The 16,605-nt window shown below is 35.4% G+C and overlaps 1 protein-coding gene across 1 annotated transcript in view; it reads left to right on the plus strand.

Moving 5' to 3' along the window:
• Positions 1-3,479: 3,479 nt before the first annotated feature.
• Positions 3,480-16,605, plus strand: part of LOC124366649 (WD repeat-containing protein 35-like) — a 79,869-nt gene continuing 66,743 nt past the window's right edge. The window contains exons 1-3 of the mRNA XM_046823249.1: positions 3,480-3,509; positions 7,481-7,583; positions 13,642-13,802. Coding sequence (XP_046679205.1) covers positions 3,480-3,509; positions 7,481-7,583; positions 13,642-13,802 — 294 coding nt within the window. The remainder of the gene's footprint in view (positions 3,510-7,480; positions 7,584-13,641; positions 13,803-16,605) is intronic.

Below are 16,605 nucleotides of genomic sequence, written 5' to 3' on the forward strand. Positions count from 1 at the left end.
AAACACTACCGAATCTCCTATTCTATTAATATAAATGGAAAACAACATTGCTGATAAAGTAGACCCTTGGGGTACACCGACACTATTCAATTTCCAATCCGAAAAATTGCCTTCAAACTGTTTTGACCTTTTGGTATCTGTCACAAAGATAAGCACCAAACCACTTTATTGCATCAAAACTAAAATTATATGACTCTAATATTGACAGTAAAAGTTTATGATTTACAGTATCAAAGGCTCTAGAAAAATCAAGTAACATTAACACAGTCAATTGCCTTTGATCCATTGCTCTTCTTATGTCATCGGTTACTCTAATCAAAGCTGTTTGTGTGCTAAATGAGGCTCTATATCCCTATAGAGTATAAATGCAGAATTACTCTATTATAACAATTATTGGACTTCTTGGTATACAATTTCCTTTAATATTTCGGCTTTGCCGTTTTCAAAAAGGTATAATTACTTAAAGGAAATTATATACCAAGAAGTCCAATAATTGTTTTATATATATATCTCAATGACTACAAAGTGAGTAAATCGGAAAGAGATAAATTTATATGTATGTGTGTAAATGCCATATACCCGTATGTGATTATAGGGAAAAATTTGATAAGTAGAGCCACCACACTTCAAACGTACACATTTGTACATGTAGGACTAACTTGTTTACAATTTACTGGGTTATTTTCTGTCTACAGTTTAATTCTGGATGAACTTTTTATAGGACGTGGTTTTTATACCACCGTGACTTGGTGTGTTTAGTTTCAGTTCTATTGAGTTACAGCGCTGGCTCTTACTGTTCAAGTTTTCTGATTGTTCCAAGTTAGGTTTCAGAGTTTAAACAAGCGTGCGAGTTTCTATTTGCTTAAATTGTTTTTGACTTTGTTTAAGGGCTCTGAACCTTATGAGAATGAGTAATTTATAAGTGTAAATAACTGCAAGTAAAGTCTTATTTTATGCTTAATATGAAAGTGAAAACAAGGTTTTTTTACTTGAGGTATGAAGAATACAAGTAAGATATGAAGATTAATTTGTAAAATTAACTGCGGTGTATTTGCAATAAAGGAAATCTATAAAGTACAGCTTTTAATTATACTTTACAGTACAATTAATTACTACATCTCTTAATACAAAGTCAAACTTAAACTTTTAATTGAGTATACCTGTAATATTTATTTCAAACTAATAAACCTAATAACATAAACTTAATTATATGTTTTAAACTTTAGCAATGGTTGCATTGTAGTACATTACACTGAAACCAGTCACACAACAAAACGTTCAAATTACAGGAGTGGGCTAATAAATATATACAAAAATGTGTGCCAGTCCGTCCAGTAATAAAGTTTACTATTACGAAGGCTATCATCATTATTATAATCTACTATTACTATAACATCATCAAATCTGTAATAAAATGCTATGAAAAAATACTATAAACAGATTAAAGTTAATTTTTTATAAGTAAAGTAATTACATTTTCAAAAATTATTTTGTACAAATTTAAATGATGAGTATAGTATTGTAAATAGAAAGTACAAATCCTGCTATCCCAGTGACAGGCAGCAAATTTGTCTTAATTACATATAGTCTTACCACTACGAGCAATGAAAAAGTTCTGATATATTAAAGAGATATGTTAGGCACAACAAAGATATACAAAATAGAGTTATGACTAAAATGAGCTTTTTTCCTCATTGTAACAGTTTTCATAATTGTACACAATTATGAAGAATAAAAATGATACGTGATTAGCATGATAGTATAGAAAAAATATTACAATGAAAAAGGTATTAATGATGCTGTCTGTAGTAGTCAATAGAAAAGTTTCACATAAATATGTTTTATCTCACAGTACATTACAAACGAAGATATTGTTTACAGTATGACTCATTAACAAAATATATTTTAGCTGTATTGTTATGGTATTTTTGGTAGTGAGTAGATCTGAATGTTAAATTGATAAGTTCCTCAAATAAATATAGCAAAATTACTATTAAGTATCCTTGAAGTCCTGCTTAACACCCTCTATTCGTCCTTCCGTCCGTACGATAAAGGTCCTGAAGACTGTAAGTAGCGTTTCACTGTAATATTTTAGTAAGAAAAGCCTATAGATGAAGTCACCGTAAGATGGTGTTGTATGGTTTAGCTGAGAAAGGCTACAAGTGTTAATATGTCACAATTATAATCTGTTAAGGTTGTATTCAGATTGCTAAAACATGTTATTATTCTACAACGTCTTTGTTGCTATGAAGGTAACACAGAGAATACTGGATAGGTATTCGTTAAACTTAGCCAATTTACAGAGATTAGCACATATATTTTGAATAAAACAAAAATTTAATCAGACAACTATTTTATATACAATTATCGTAATAAATCATAAATGAGCTATCCAATTATTTTTGTTTGCGATGTTGGGATAATTAGATGAGAGATTGGCTTTTAATATAAACGATTATAAAAAATTAGTGGAAATTTAGTGAAAACTCCGTATTTACAAATGTATATTTATTAGCTATATAATACATACCTGTTTATAATAAACACCCTGTATAAGTATAGTAGTCATAAATAAAAATATAAAGTAAACATAACAGCTTTATCAGAACATCAGATTATAGCTGTCAGCCTCATCAGACAAACAAATCCGCTGTTGCCGATCAACGGGCAACACCCAGACAAGTCGATAAATGATTCATTTGATAACAATGAATCCTCACTTAAGCTAACTATACTTCCCACTAACCTTGCAACATAAAGTCTTATCCACGTGGACAAAAGGAACTATAGACTAACTTGGAAACAATGCAAATAAACTTAATTACAACTTCCTACACTTTAAACAAATAATTTCAACTAGCATACAATAACATTCATGAACCCTTTCAGTGCCAGTAATGTTTGTTTGGATTCTAGTCAAAAAAAGTTTAGAGTACTTTTAAAACGTTATCCAAAAATAGTATGTCAATTCAAACAATTATTCTTGTACGCTGATTAAAAACAACATAACTTTGTTATGTATTGGCCAATATTTATATTTTTGTTTTGGCCTGTAAAAAATGTGTATAATCAAAACCATCATAAAAATGTAAAAACTGTTATAACCAATTTTTAATTTTTAGGGTTGATTTGTACAAAAATTAATTTTTATCAATGGCGAAGCGATGAAAAATTTTAATAGTCTACTATTAGTCAGAAATCCGTGAAAATAGGCTGACTTAACTATTAGCTAGAACGTATTTAGTTAACTGCTTCTGCAGTTTTATAAGGCGTGTTTTGTTTGCGTTTGAAACACTATGTCTTTACCTATAAAGAGATATTTGCACTTAATTTCAAATTGCAAGTTTAGAGAACCATAAAAAAAACTGTAACTGTTGACTCTTCTGAGTCTTATATTTAGGAAACAACTTTATTGTGCATGTCTAAAGAGCTGAGCAATCAAGGATTTCGTTTACAAGCTTGTGCATAAACAGAACGTCATGAGTGAAAGCGTCTTGATTCAAGGGACGGTAGGTTAACACGTTCTATATATTTTTAGTAGTATCTGATGTAATCAAAGTAAAAAATCATTTCATACCATAAACAATTTAAAATAGCAAATAATTGATTAATACGGTACAATGAGATTGTTCTTGGCACTTCTTGCAAATAATGGTAAAGACGATCCAATTGGCTCTTGGCACTCAAAGGGTTAAAATCATAAAATTACATACAAGTTTTGTATTTTCAAAAATTAAAATATTTTACTATCTACAAAATTTTAATAGATTGGTGTCAGTGAGGTTAACAGCCAGAGTAGCCAATAAAAATTTCAACATTATTAACGTATTCTGCTCATCCTCCTGAATAAAATATATATGGTTTTAAGAGGGTGGAAATCACAAATAACCTGGATTTTTAATAGCCTAATTGAAATGAAAATGTAAATTTGTGTACTGTGCTTCTTGTTATCTACGACTTTCAGTGTCATTAGATAACATATCACTGTCTTGATAGCTTATCGAAGTGTTCAGTGGTCAGAAACATTTTAGTTAAGCATCATCAGCCATCTCCTGCAGTACCCTTCACTGCCTTTTTGATAACAATCCATTACTCAATCACAAAGCGTTAACTCTAATAAAGTTAATTAGTTTTGAAAGATATTTATGTATTTGATTGTGGATTATGTAAACATTTAAAATATTAAAAAACTAATTTACTCTTATTTAATTGGTCATTGTTTTTTCAAAGTGGGAATATAAGTTCGTTGTGTATTCATGTGTTATGGCTACAGTACAATTAGCGGCCACCAATGGCAATCAGATGATGATTATCAATTTTAAATATCGATACTATCGAGTACGACATTTGACCTACAGATATTTATAATTATTATTCCCAGCTTTATTTAGACTGGTGAAGTCATTACCAGCTGTTACTAGTGACATCATTATCACCTGTTACTAGTGACACCATTATCAGCTGATGCTAGTGACATCATTACCAGCAGTTGTCATTTCGTTTATGTTGAAGAAGGCTAGTGACGACAAGATGGGTATGAATGTGCAAGTATTAGCCATCATAAAGTTTTCATTAATACTGAACAATGGTTTCAAGAAAAGGAGCTAGTTCCTTTAAATCCGAGGTGTCGAGTTTATAATGAGGAGATGAATACCAGGATTAAAGGTGAGAATCAGACGGATTTGTTTCGCTGCAAGAAATGTCAGAACAAACACAATGTGTCTAGAAACGCAATGGAGAAAAATTTGTAAACATTTAAAGTTTGATATAATCCACCCCCCCCCCCCCCCACCCCCCCCCCCCCCCACCCCCCCCCCCCCCCACCCCCCCCCCCCCCCACCCCCCCCCCCCCCCACCCCCCCCCCCCCCCAATGATGGTTGACTGATTGGTTGGTCTGCCAATTTAATGTATGTTGCCTCAATTAATTTCCTTTTGAAGAAATGTGGTTCCCGATGTATTATGTGGGCTTCATCCCAATTCATATGATGGTCTTCGGACCAACAATGGTGTGCAATTTTTGACTTTTCTGTGAAACCCTTTCTCGTGTTTTCTTTGTGTTCTTTTATCCCCATATGTATGGCCTTCCCAAAATCCACAAACCTACCATCCCTCTTCGGCCCATCATTAGTTTCCCGTGATTCACCTTGCAGGGAATTGTCTAAAGTCTTCTTGGACATCTTAACGCCATTGGTAGGAAAAACTGACTCTTTCATCAAAAATTTCCAGGGATTTCGTAGAGAAGTCAAAATCCCTAAAGTTGACTGAAAACTGACAAACTGGTAAGTTTTGATGTCGAAAGTCTATTTACAAATGTACCAGTTCCAGAAACTCTCGGAATTATTAAATCACGTCTCAAAGAAGACCAGACATTAAAGGATAGAACTAAACTTCCACGTGCCAGTAATTATGGAACTGTTTAGAACTATGCACTCAATGCAATTATTTTGAGTTAGAGGGTAAAATTTACCGTCAAGATGAGGGAATGGCAAATGGGTTCTCCACTGTCTCCTATTTTCGCCAATATCTTTATGGAGGAATTCGAGCGAAAAGATTTGGCTTCAGCTCAGTTCAAACCGAAGATTTGGTGGAGGTATGTGGATGATACCTTTGTTATTTTTTCTCATGGAGACATTGAATTAAATAATTTTTTGAATTACATTAATAGTATTTCTCCTTCCATCCGCCTCACAATGGAAGTGGAAGTCCAAAACAAGCTTCCCTTTTTGGATGTGTGTGTATTAAGAGATAGGGATGTCCTTAAGACAACTGTTTTTCGAAAGATAACACACACAGGAAAATATTTAAATTATCAATCCAACCATCAAAAATCTGTCAAAGAAGGAGTAGCCTACTCGTTGTTTGATAGAGCAAAGAGCTTGTGCTCAGATAAAGATGGACTAAAAGAAGAATTTAAGAAAATTGAATCGGATCTCAGAAGCAATGGATACCCTCAATTAGTAATTAATAAGTGCAAACGAACCAGAAGAATCATTCCTGAGTCAGAAAAACAGATTTGTGATAAATTTGCATTTATGTCAATCCCTTATGTGCCGGGATTATCGGAGAAAATTAGAAGAGTAGGTAGAAAGTACAACATTAGAACCGCGTTTAAAACACACAACACTCTTAGACAAAGTCTCGTAAAAACAAAACCAAAAAATGGCACACAGGATTCCAAAAACTGTGTTTACAGTATAAAATGTAGCTGCAATAGGGAATACATAGGCGAGACAAAAAGACCACTAAACGTAAGGATAAAAGAACACAAAGAAAACACGAGAAAGGGTTTCACAGAAAAGTCAAAAATTGCACACCATTGTTGGTCCGAAGACCATCATATGAATTGGGATGAAGCCCACATAATACATCGGGAACCACATTTCTTCAAAAGGAAATTAATTGAGGCAACATACATTAAATTGGCAGACCAACCAATCAGTCAACCATCAGTCGAGATTAGGCCGCTTTGGTTGCCAATTCTAAAAAATGAACTAAAGAGAAAACCAAAAGTATCAAAACGGATCGGATATATTTGTAATAAACCAATGCGGAGTCCCACAATATGGTTTTAAGAAGTTCATCTCGCATGAACCAATAATAACCAAAGGGCCCATTCCTGTTTCCCTTCCCTTGTATTTCCGCCATCTTGTTTTAGCCAGCCGTCACGATTGCCATTGGCTAGTCCCTCTGGTCAGTCGTAGGTGGTCAGTAGACGAGTGAAGACGCATTGTGACCTGTATTCCGTAGTTTTACTTTTAATGATTAGTGTTTTGTATAGTTTTGTATTAAGTGCATGTCTTTAGTGTTAGTGAAGTTGACAACAACATGTAGGTTGTGATTCCTGACTTAGGCGTGCCACAACGCTTTAGTAAGATTTGTTTATTTTAACTTAGTTTGTAATTATGTATTAGGTTAGTTCTTTACCTGAAGAAGAGATCAGATTGCAGATCTCGAAACGTAGTGTTACTGTTTTCTTGTTTCACTGAATGATGGCAAATGTCCGGAAAAATCCTGTTTCCTTCATATTAAGTATACATAAAAAATACAAACAAAGGCATTTGAATGTGTACGAATTATAGTTTATCTAAAAACATATCATATATGATTTCATAAAATGCTAGGTGACAATTGGTTAATCATTTAAGGGGCTGGAACTCTTTAGTGATTTGTATTGTATTAATTATTTTAAGTTAGAGTGCTGGGCATCAATTGTAACTTCAGTTAAAATTATCAGCCATTAAAACTTATAGTTCAGGAAGACAATTTATAACATTTTAAATATTTCACCTGTTTGTTTACGAATTATCTTAAAATGTTTAAGTATAAAATTGAATACAAAATCTTTTCCAAGTATAAAATGTTTAAAATAATTATATATTATTTTAATACATAATTTTGTTTATTAAACTATTAATGGTGAAATATTAGTTTTTAATAAAATTCTTGTGAGTTCTTATAATGTTTGTGTATGGTATTTAGGGTTCCTGGTATGAGGAAATGATCAACAATCGAAACAAATCTGTAGTAAAAGGAATGGCTTGGAACTCTGATGGCCAGAAGATCTGTATTGTTTACGAAGATGGTAAGATATTTATTGCAGTTATATATTTTTTTTAATTTTATATTATAATCTATTCATATTTTAAATTTTTTGTAGTATGATAGTAGTATACGTTATAACAATAGTGCAGAGGTTCTTTATTACCTTTCGTCTTCAAATCGAGTTTGCTGTAAGAACTACAGCCAAGTTAAACACTCGCTAGACTCTGGGTCAGCGTGAGAGGCATTGTGTTCACCCCACAGCGAACATCATCCTGAGGCCGGTTCCCAATGGACAATTGTCTCTGTGACCATTTTCAATTTGATATAGAGGTAGTGGAGGTGGAATTTCAAATAAAATTTCAACGTTTTAAATCAACTCATTTTAGAATTATCGTATATACAAACGGACACACCCAAACAGCAATCTACTTTCATCATCTACTGGTGGGGGGAGACTCCGCTAAATGCTCAGCCAATTAAACTTCGTAGTGGCTAATTTTAAATATATTACCCAGCAGGGTTCACTTCTGGCTGGTTTATACCTTCCAGTTGAACCCACTGGGCACAGCAAAAACCAATGTATCACTTAAATCTGGGAAATCTTATGGACACAAAGGAAACAAGATTTTTCCGGACAATTGCCATCGTTCAGTGAAACAAGAAATCAGTAACACTATGTTTCGACGTCCAGGAGTGGCACATCACTAAACGCAAATGTCAAGATTCTGGGGTTCATGGGCAATTCGATAGGTCTAGTCAACTGTGGGAAATGACTGTTGGAGTTGGTGGAGTTTGTTCCCTCACCTCAGAGGTTCTTGCTAGCCTCAACAAGGGTGTGCCACCCCCTGCCTACTTTGACTGGAGAGGCTGGTTCAGAGCTGGCCTCCCCTTCTTCCAGGGGGACATGACTTTGAGATGTAGTGCCCTAATTCTTCCTCATGGATCTCGATAGGAGGCGGCCCCTACTCCCTAAACTTACCCATCCTGAATATCCTGTCACTCCGGAAGCAGTGCAAAGGGTTTTACAGGACTAAGTGCAATTTATAAGCTTCTTGTCCTAAGAAAAAAAAATGTATATATATATATGTTTCAGGGCTACAAGTTTAGATTTTCAAATTAATATATTTATTGTGATGTTTCCTTGTACATATTTTGTACACAAGTGACACAAACCAATTTCACTTGCGTCTGCAAACTATACAAATTAACAAAAACTGCATTATCTATTGAGAAATATTTTGGTTTTCAGGTGACGAATGTATTCCCTCTGTTTAAGGCATTATTCTAAGCATATGCAAGTACTTGTAATATTATATATGAGTGTTTATAATTTAAAATATTAAAGTTCGTATTATAGCACTATTTTCCAATTCTATGTTCCGATTTTGAAGACAGTAGGTTATCGCAAAATTAGGTTAAAGTCAATAGAATATTTGAATTTAACAGACAGACAAGAAATTTAGTTAGACCTAATAGAAACTATTGAACTTTTACATATGAGATACATGCTTTGTTGATCATATTTGTCATCAGTAATACCAGGCAACAAAACGCACAATAAAGTTTTAACACAATAAAAATGCCATTAAAGGGTAGATTTTGCGTACAAAATCTACCTAATTGTTATTGTTTTTCTTACAACAAACTCGAAGTGAAGACAAAAGGTAATATTAAACCACTGTATAAAAAGTCATATCAGTTTAGGGGCAATAACCAAATCATTCTCATGTAAACAAATTGTGTTTTTCTTTTAATTCTCTTTGATAATACCTTTCTGTGTTTAAATAATGTAAAAAATATTAAATTTTTTGGTTTTGCTATATGGCTAATGTTATTATTGCTACAACAGTAAGATTGAATGTAATGTTTTGTTAAAAAGTTATTGGATTAGTTTTTTAATAACAGTTTGATTTAAAATTTATTTGTTGTGTACAAATTTAATTAATTAATTTTTCTTTTAGTTAAACATTTGTTTTTTGTGATGAAAATTGTGTTTTTATAACTGTAAAAAACTGTCAAACAGAATGATTTTTGTAACATTTTGTACTGTATTGTTCTGCAAATTAGATGGGTACCTTAAAGAAAATGCATCTGCTTCTCTAAATGAATTCTTGTCCAACATTTACAAAAGATAGAAATTTAATTTAGTATAAAATGCAGTTTAGTCATTAATAGAGGTAATAAAAATGATCTGGTTTTGACAAAAATTGCCCTGGTGTCTTATTTATAAATATATTCAGAGAACCTTTTCTTTAACAAAATATTTAATTATATTTATTTAAATTTAATAATATATTGAGCTACTTGAAAACTAAGGGGTTTTAAGGTTTGTAGTTGTATTAATAACATTGTCAGGGATTATAACCCATTCAATTGGTATATAATAGTTCTCTTGAAAAACATTGTTGTAATTTCATGTAAGAAAGCAAATGAAACTATTGTGATCAAAGAGTATCCTGACATACACGTTCCATGTTCTCTGTTAGTTTTGTGTATAGTGGAATAGATGGTTCATAACAGGGTTTAAGCTGGGAGGAAACTTTTCTTAACAAAAATGCTACTGGCTCTTTAGGAAAAATATTTCTTCTGCAGCACTTACTAATAACATTGGTGTTCAGCGGTTATTCCAATAAGTTCTCTAATACTCTAGTCTCCAGAACCAATATTTAGTGAATAAAACATACTGTTGTTAAAATATTTAGAACTCAAATGATTAAAATATATATTTTTGTGAAGAGATTTGTTTAAAAACAGTTACAAAAAAATTTAATGTAACATGTACATCAAATAAAGTCTTCTCTCCATATAAAATACAAAATTAAGTTAAATATTATAGTTGTATTTTATTAGACAAGTTACTTTTAACATCAGTTTATTTTTAGAAAAATAATTTAATGACGTTGGTGTTAAGGCCCTAGGCCTCACTAAATCTCTAGCCTTCTTTGTTTTATGAACACCAATGTTTAAACTACATTGAAATGAATTCTTTACTATTAAATGCTTAAATTGGTCATACTTAACCCTTTACAAATGTTGTCATCTTATAAATAAAAATGAATCGCAAAATGTGTTGGTAAGCGCAAATCTCGAGAACGGCTGGACCAATTCGGTTAATTTTTTTTGTAAAATGTCCATTGAAATCTGAGTAAGGTAGGACTTCCCCCTATGTCGTAATAGGCTTTTCAGTCTTACTTATGTGTGTATTTTCTTCATCAGGACAAGGTAAACTCAACTATGTCAACACGATTTTGACCAAAATAGATTTCTGAGAACTAGATAATCGAACGTATATAGTATCTTGATTGATGCAATATGACAAGCTAAACTGTGACATAGTAAGGTAAGTGAATTTAAACAGTCTTAAGTAGGCACTTTTTAACCAAAGTAGGCATCTCGGTCCTACGTAAGTATATATTTTTTTTCTTTGTCAGAACAACAAGGCAAACTCTACTATGGTACTGGAAATATCTTAGACCTGAAATATATGACAAGGACTGGAAATACGAGGTCAAATCAAAAAGTATCCGACCTCGTTGTGTATCGCGGCTTCTGCTGCCAATAATGAGATAAGATTTGTTGCGACAATAGTTCCTACTATGATAAGGAAAGGTACAAAGTCTTATCTTGATCCCCCGACTGGTTTCGCCGGAGACGGGTCAGTATGTACTGATAAGTCAAGTGCGCGTATCGGTTTTTCTCTAACTGTGAAGATGACGGAAAAAGTGGAACAACGTTATTGCATTACATTTTGTGTGAAACTCGGAGAAAAACAAAGTGAGACCATTCGGAAAATTCAGCTAGCATTCGAAAATGAGGCAGTGAGTGTTACGCAGATTAAAGAGTGGTATAACCGTTTCAAAAGTGGTCGAACCTCGGCAGAAAGTGACGCGCGTTCGGGCCGACCAAAAACAAGTCGAACTCCGGAAATCATCGAGAAAGCAAAAGTTTTGATCTGTGAAAATCGTCGAATGACTGTGGAGGAAGTAAGTACTGAGTTAGATGTCAGTATCGGATCAGCTGAAGCAATTTTTAACGGATGACTTGGGATTGTGCCGGGTAGCGGCAAAATTTGTGCCAAAATTGCTGACAGACGAGCAGAAGGAACGACGATTGGATGTTGCCGAGGACATGCTGCAATGTTGTGAGGATGATGCGGACTTTTTGACATCGATAATAACTGGAGACGAAAGTTGGGTCTATGGATATGACCCTGAGACCAAATTTCAGTCATCACAATGGCAGTCTCCCCAGGATCCTCGGCCAAAAAGAGCAAGGCAAGTTCGAAGCAATGTCAAAGTGATGCTTACTGTTTTTTTTCGACCACCGTGGAGTTGTGCACCATGAATATGCCCCTGAGGGTCAAACTGTGAATGCACAGTACTATTTAAGTGTCCAATGTCGTCTCCGAGATGCGATTCGCCGCAAAAGACCTGACTTGTGGGCGTCTCAAAATTGGCGGCTACACCACGACAATGCGCCAGCTCATTCTTCCCAGCTCATTCAAACTTTTTTGGCGAAACACGGCACTCCGCAAGTTCCTCAGCCTCCGTACTCTCCAGATATGGCTCCATGGCGATTTTTGGCTCTTCCCCCACCTCAAAAAAACCATTGAAAGGCACCAGATTTGAAAGTCGAGAAGCAATTATGAAAAAAAAAACGACGCCTGATCTCATGGCGATGCCGAAAAGTGATTTTCAAGACTGCTTCCAGAAGTGGAAACGTCGCTGGAATCGTTGTGTTGCTTCTCAGGGTGCTTATTTTGAAGAAAATTAACGCCAGCTTTTTTCAGGTAACTTCAGTTTTACGTTGCACCAAAAGGTAGGATACTTTTTGATTGGACCTCGTATACGCTTTTTGACCGAAGTAAGTTTCCGAGACCTGTGTGATCCGAGATTTGTGTTTTCTTGATCGGGATGACAAGGCAGATTCAGCTGTGACGTTATGTATATAATTAATTAGAACCAGAAATGCTCCTACACATGCCAAACATGATATAATAATTAAGTTAAACTCTGATACTATTTACCATGAACTTAAATAATATCTACCTGATGTATACCTACTTACGTATTCAAATTGTTATAGGACTCCCATCTTATTACATCATAATTGCTTTTACTAAGTGATATAAGGACTTTTATAAAGATTGCGTGCGAAGCCGTGGGTAACAGCTAGTTCCAAATAAATCTGACTATAACATAACCTCAATAGAAAGCACGTTTGTTTATGTTTGGGCACACCAGCACGAAATCATGGTCATGGCAAGAAAGCATGGCCTTTCGTTGGACACTACTCTTGTTGTCAGCTCGCGTCATTAACTGCAAGAGGAAGCCGTAATAAATTAAATATTGTTTTAATATGTTTGACCACTTCCCATGATCTTTTCTCATACGGGCTTTAGATCTTTATGGCAGATTTAACAATGTACAATTAATTTACAAAATTGAAGGTTAGTGTTTTAAAGCGCCAAAAACCGGGAATTCTTACAGACACAAAACGGTTATTGCTTGTAAATAATTTAATTTTTATGTTTATAAACAAAAATAAAAAAGCTAGATTTTAATGTAACTCCTGTAATTTTCGCTCTGTTACTTATTTAGTGGTTAATGTTCAACTCAAGTATTTAAATTTTTTGTTCCGAGAGTAGACAGGTGCTTTCCAACCAGACAATTTGGTGGCAAAGCGGGGTGTTCAATATTTTATATTATCTTATAGTGGGATTTAAGCTTTAGCATAGAATGACTTTGTCGATTGCATATTTTATGTTTAAAGACAATAAACTTTCTCATTTCTCTCTCTCTCTCTCTCTCTCTCTCATTGAAAAACAGTATTTTTAACGCTGTAAACTTCAAAATGTCATACACATTTTGCGGTTAGTTTTTCTTTCTCGTTTTCATCGTAACTTTGCAAGAGCTTATCTAAACAGAGTTTCATTTTCTCAGGTCGTTTAGCAAAATGCAACAAATGCAATTGCAGCTTAAACCCTGGTCCATTATGGAAAAGGGAAAATGTTGTGCCATGTTTTGGTACCATTTGTTGTTTAAATCTACAGAATATTGATTTATTGGTCATTAAATATGAGAATTGTGTGACTGCAGGAGCTGTGATCGTGGGATCGGTCGATGGCAATCGGATATGGGGAAAGGAGCTGAAGGGTTCGGCTCTGACCGGGGTCCAGTGGTCTCCTGATGGAAAACTGTTGCTTTTCAGTCTCCGTGATGGCGAGGTCCATGTGTACGACAACCAGGGAAACTTTGTTGTAAGGCTCTTAAGAATAATTAATTATGTTTTTTCAAAGTATTCTGGAACTTACAAACAGTTTTTTATTTATGTACACTTTTGATGTGCCTTCAGTGGATCGTGTAGAGGAGATAGGTCTTGTGTGTAGGTTCAAAATGAGATTTTAATTTGCACTAGAATACATCAAAAGGTCCCACTGGAATCTATCTTGCGGTCTTATTCTTTTTATTTACATATTATATTATTGGTTTATAGAAATAAGTATAATATAGTAATTAAGTAAATTTGTACTGTAATACAATTATGTCTATTAGTTTTTACGATATGCAGGAATATATAATTATGTCAAATATTTTTAAAGAAATTTGAGTTATCAATATTAGTCTGAAGCTATCAAGGTTAAAATTTCTATGTTTTTAGACTGGAGATTGCTTTAATAAACTTCAAATTTGTCGTGAAGACACTCTGAGTTTATAGAGGAGTTTAAAGTCAAGATAGGGGATAGCTCAAATTCTGTGACAAGGAAGAATTCTTGGCAGGTAAAGAAAATTCCCAGATTTTCCGGTAGTAGTAACGCACCCCCCCATTAGGTCTTCCTAGATACGCCCATGGATACTCAGTGTAGGTTCACCTGGAAGGTATATACCAGCCAGAAGTGAACCCTCCTGGAATACTATTAGACCATACAATGAGGTGTTATGTTAACTTAGTTCAAATAAGTTTATGAGAAGTGCTTTTTTTTTTGTCTTCAGGAGGAAATGCGTTACGCACCTAGGGTCTCCGCTTTAGAGCTCCCCGTGTATGGGACTCCCTTTTCTTCTCTTTCTCTACGATCCCTAGGTTTACCCACTAAAACCTCCTGCGCTTCATCTACTGGAACTGGGATCACCAAAAGGCATTACTTCAGTCCAGCAGGGTCTCAGCAGTATGACATATACTACTCTACTCTTCTAGTCTATTGATGTCCTTCCTCCATCTTCTTTTGCCTCATGATCCTCTCAACCATTTCTGTCACCATGTCCCACTGATCTTGACTTTCAATCATCTTAGTTATGATGTTGCCACTCGTCAGGATGCCAAGCTCCATCAAGTACGGTCTTCTCAGCTGGTCCCATCTCTCACAATCCAGTATGGTATGCTCTGCCGTGTCTACATCCTGACAGTATCTGCAGTTCTCGGATTCTGCTTTCTGCATACGAAATAGGTATTTTTGGAAATCCCCATGCCCAGAGAGAAACTGTGTAACGAAGAAATTCGGTTCGCCATGTCTTCTTTTGACCCACTGAGCAACATCAGGGATGAGAGTCCTTGTCTATGCTCCTTTCTGACTGCTTGACCATCTTTCTTGCCACTGATCTAGTAGTCTATTCTGTGCTTCAGTAGTTTCCATGCCATTATGCCGATGTACTCTTTCCTCGGCTTTTATGCTTAGTGGCGGGACACTTGCTATGACAAATGCTGCATCGGCTGCAATGGTGCGGTAACCACTGCAGACTCTTAGAGCCATTTTTCTTTGTACTTGATCTAATGTACTTCTTGCTCTTGCCGAGTTTAAAGCCCTTGTCCAGACTGGGACTGCATAAAGAGCGATCGATTCAACAACTGTTGCCAGCAATCTTCGTCTACTTGGACTGGGCCCCTGTATATTCCCCATAAGTCTGCTAAGACATCCAGCAACTTTAGTGCATTTCTTAGAGACTTCAACGATGTGGACTTTGAATGATCTTCTATGGTCCAACCAAACTCCCAGGTATTTGATCCTTCTAGTAGGTTTGATCTCTATTCTATTGACTTCAAAACTAATGTCCAAGAGTACTCTTCTGCCTGCCATAACTATAGCTTCTGTCTTCTCAGTGCGATTGCTAAACCATGATGTTGTAACCAGGTACTGATCTGACTGATGGCTCTGTTCGCTTTATTCATAAGGAGTCGCCCTGATGAGGCAATCACAACTAACGCTAAGTCATCAGCATATCCCACCAGGGATACACCCTCTGAGAAAGGAAGCCTGAGCACCCCGTCATAAAGCAAGTTCCATAAAGTGGGTCCCAGTATTGAGCCTTGAGGTACTCCACTGGATATTTCCATCTCTAAGAAATCTTGCTCAGTCTTCACAAGTATACTCCTGCCCTTTAAGTACTGTTGAATCACTCTTCTTAGGTACGCTTCAATTCCCCTAGACTTCATTATGTCTAATATCTTCTGCCATGATGCACTGTTGAAAGCATTCCGGATATCCAGGGTAATTACTGCCGGGATTTGTCTGGTCCGTGTGGTGCCACTTGCCGCACGATCCACTAAGTTTAAAACTTTCTGGACAGCGCTCACTGTAGAATAGCCCTCCCTGAACCCAAACTGGTTCTCAGAAAGACTACCAGTTCTTTCCAAATCTGCTTTCAGTCTGCCCAGAAGTAAATGCTCCAGCAGCTTCCCAAACGTATCCAAAAGGCATAGCGGTCTTTACGACGTGGGTATATGGTTCGGCTTTCCCTCTTTTTTCAAGAGAACCAGTCTTGCTTTCTTCCACTCTGATGGGAAATCTTCATTGAGAAGGACATGATTCATAGCCTGAAGGACTTTCTGAGGCTGGCTCTTAGCTGCATTGTAACAGCCTCTGAGGGGATGCCGTCCGGCCCTGGGCCTTCATTCTCTTCTTGGTCTTCATTCTCTTGAGGGCATCTTCAAGTTCTGCCTCCGTGAAAGTTGGAATGTGTGTTGCAGCAATCTCCTCATACATTACTTGAGGATGCTTCGGGAACAAACTATCCGCCACTTGTATAATCATTTCAGAGGATAACATAGGAAGCGACTGTCCAAACCTT

Source organism: Homalodisca vitripennis, chromosome 7, assembly GCF_021130785.1.
Source record: "Homalodisca vitripennis isolate AUS2020 chromosome 7, UT_GWSS_2.1, whole genome shotgun sequence".
NCBI lineage: Eukaryota > Metazoa > Arthropoda > Insecta > Hemiptera > Cicadellidae > Homalodisca > Homalodisca vitripennis.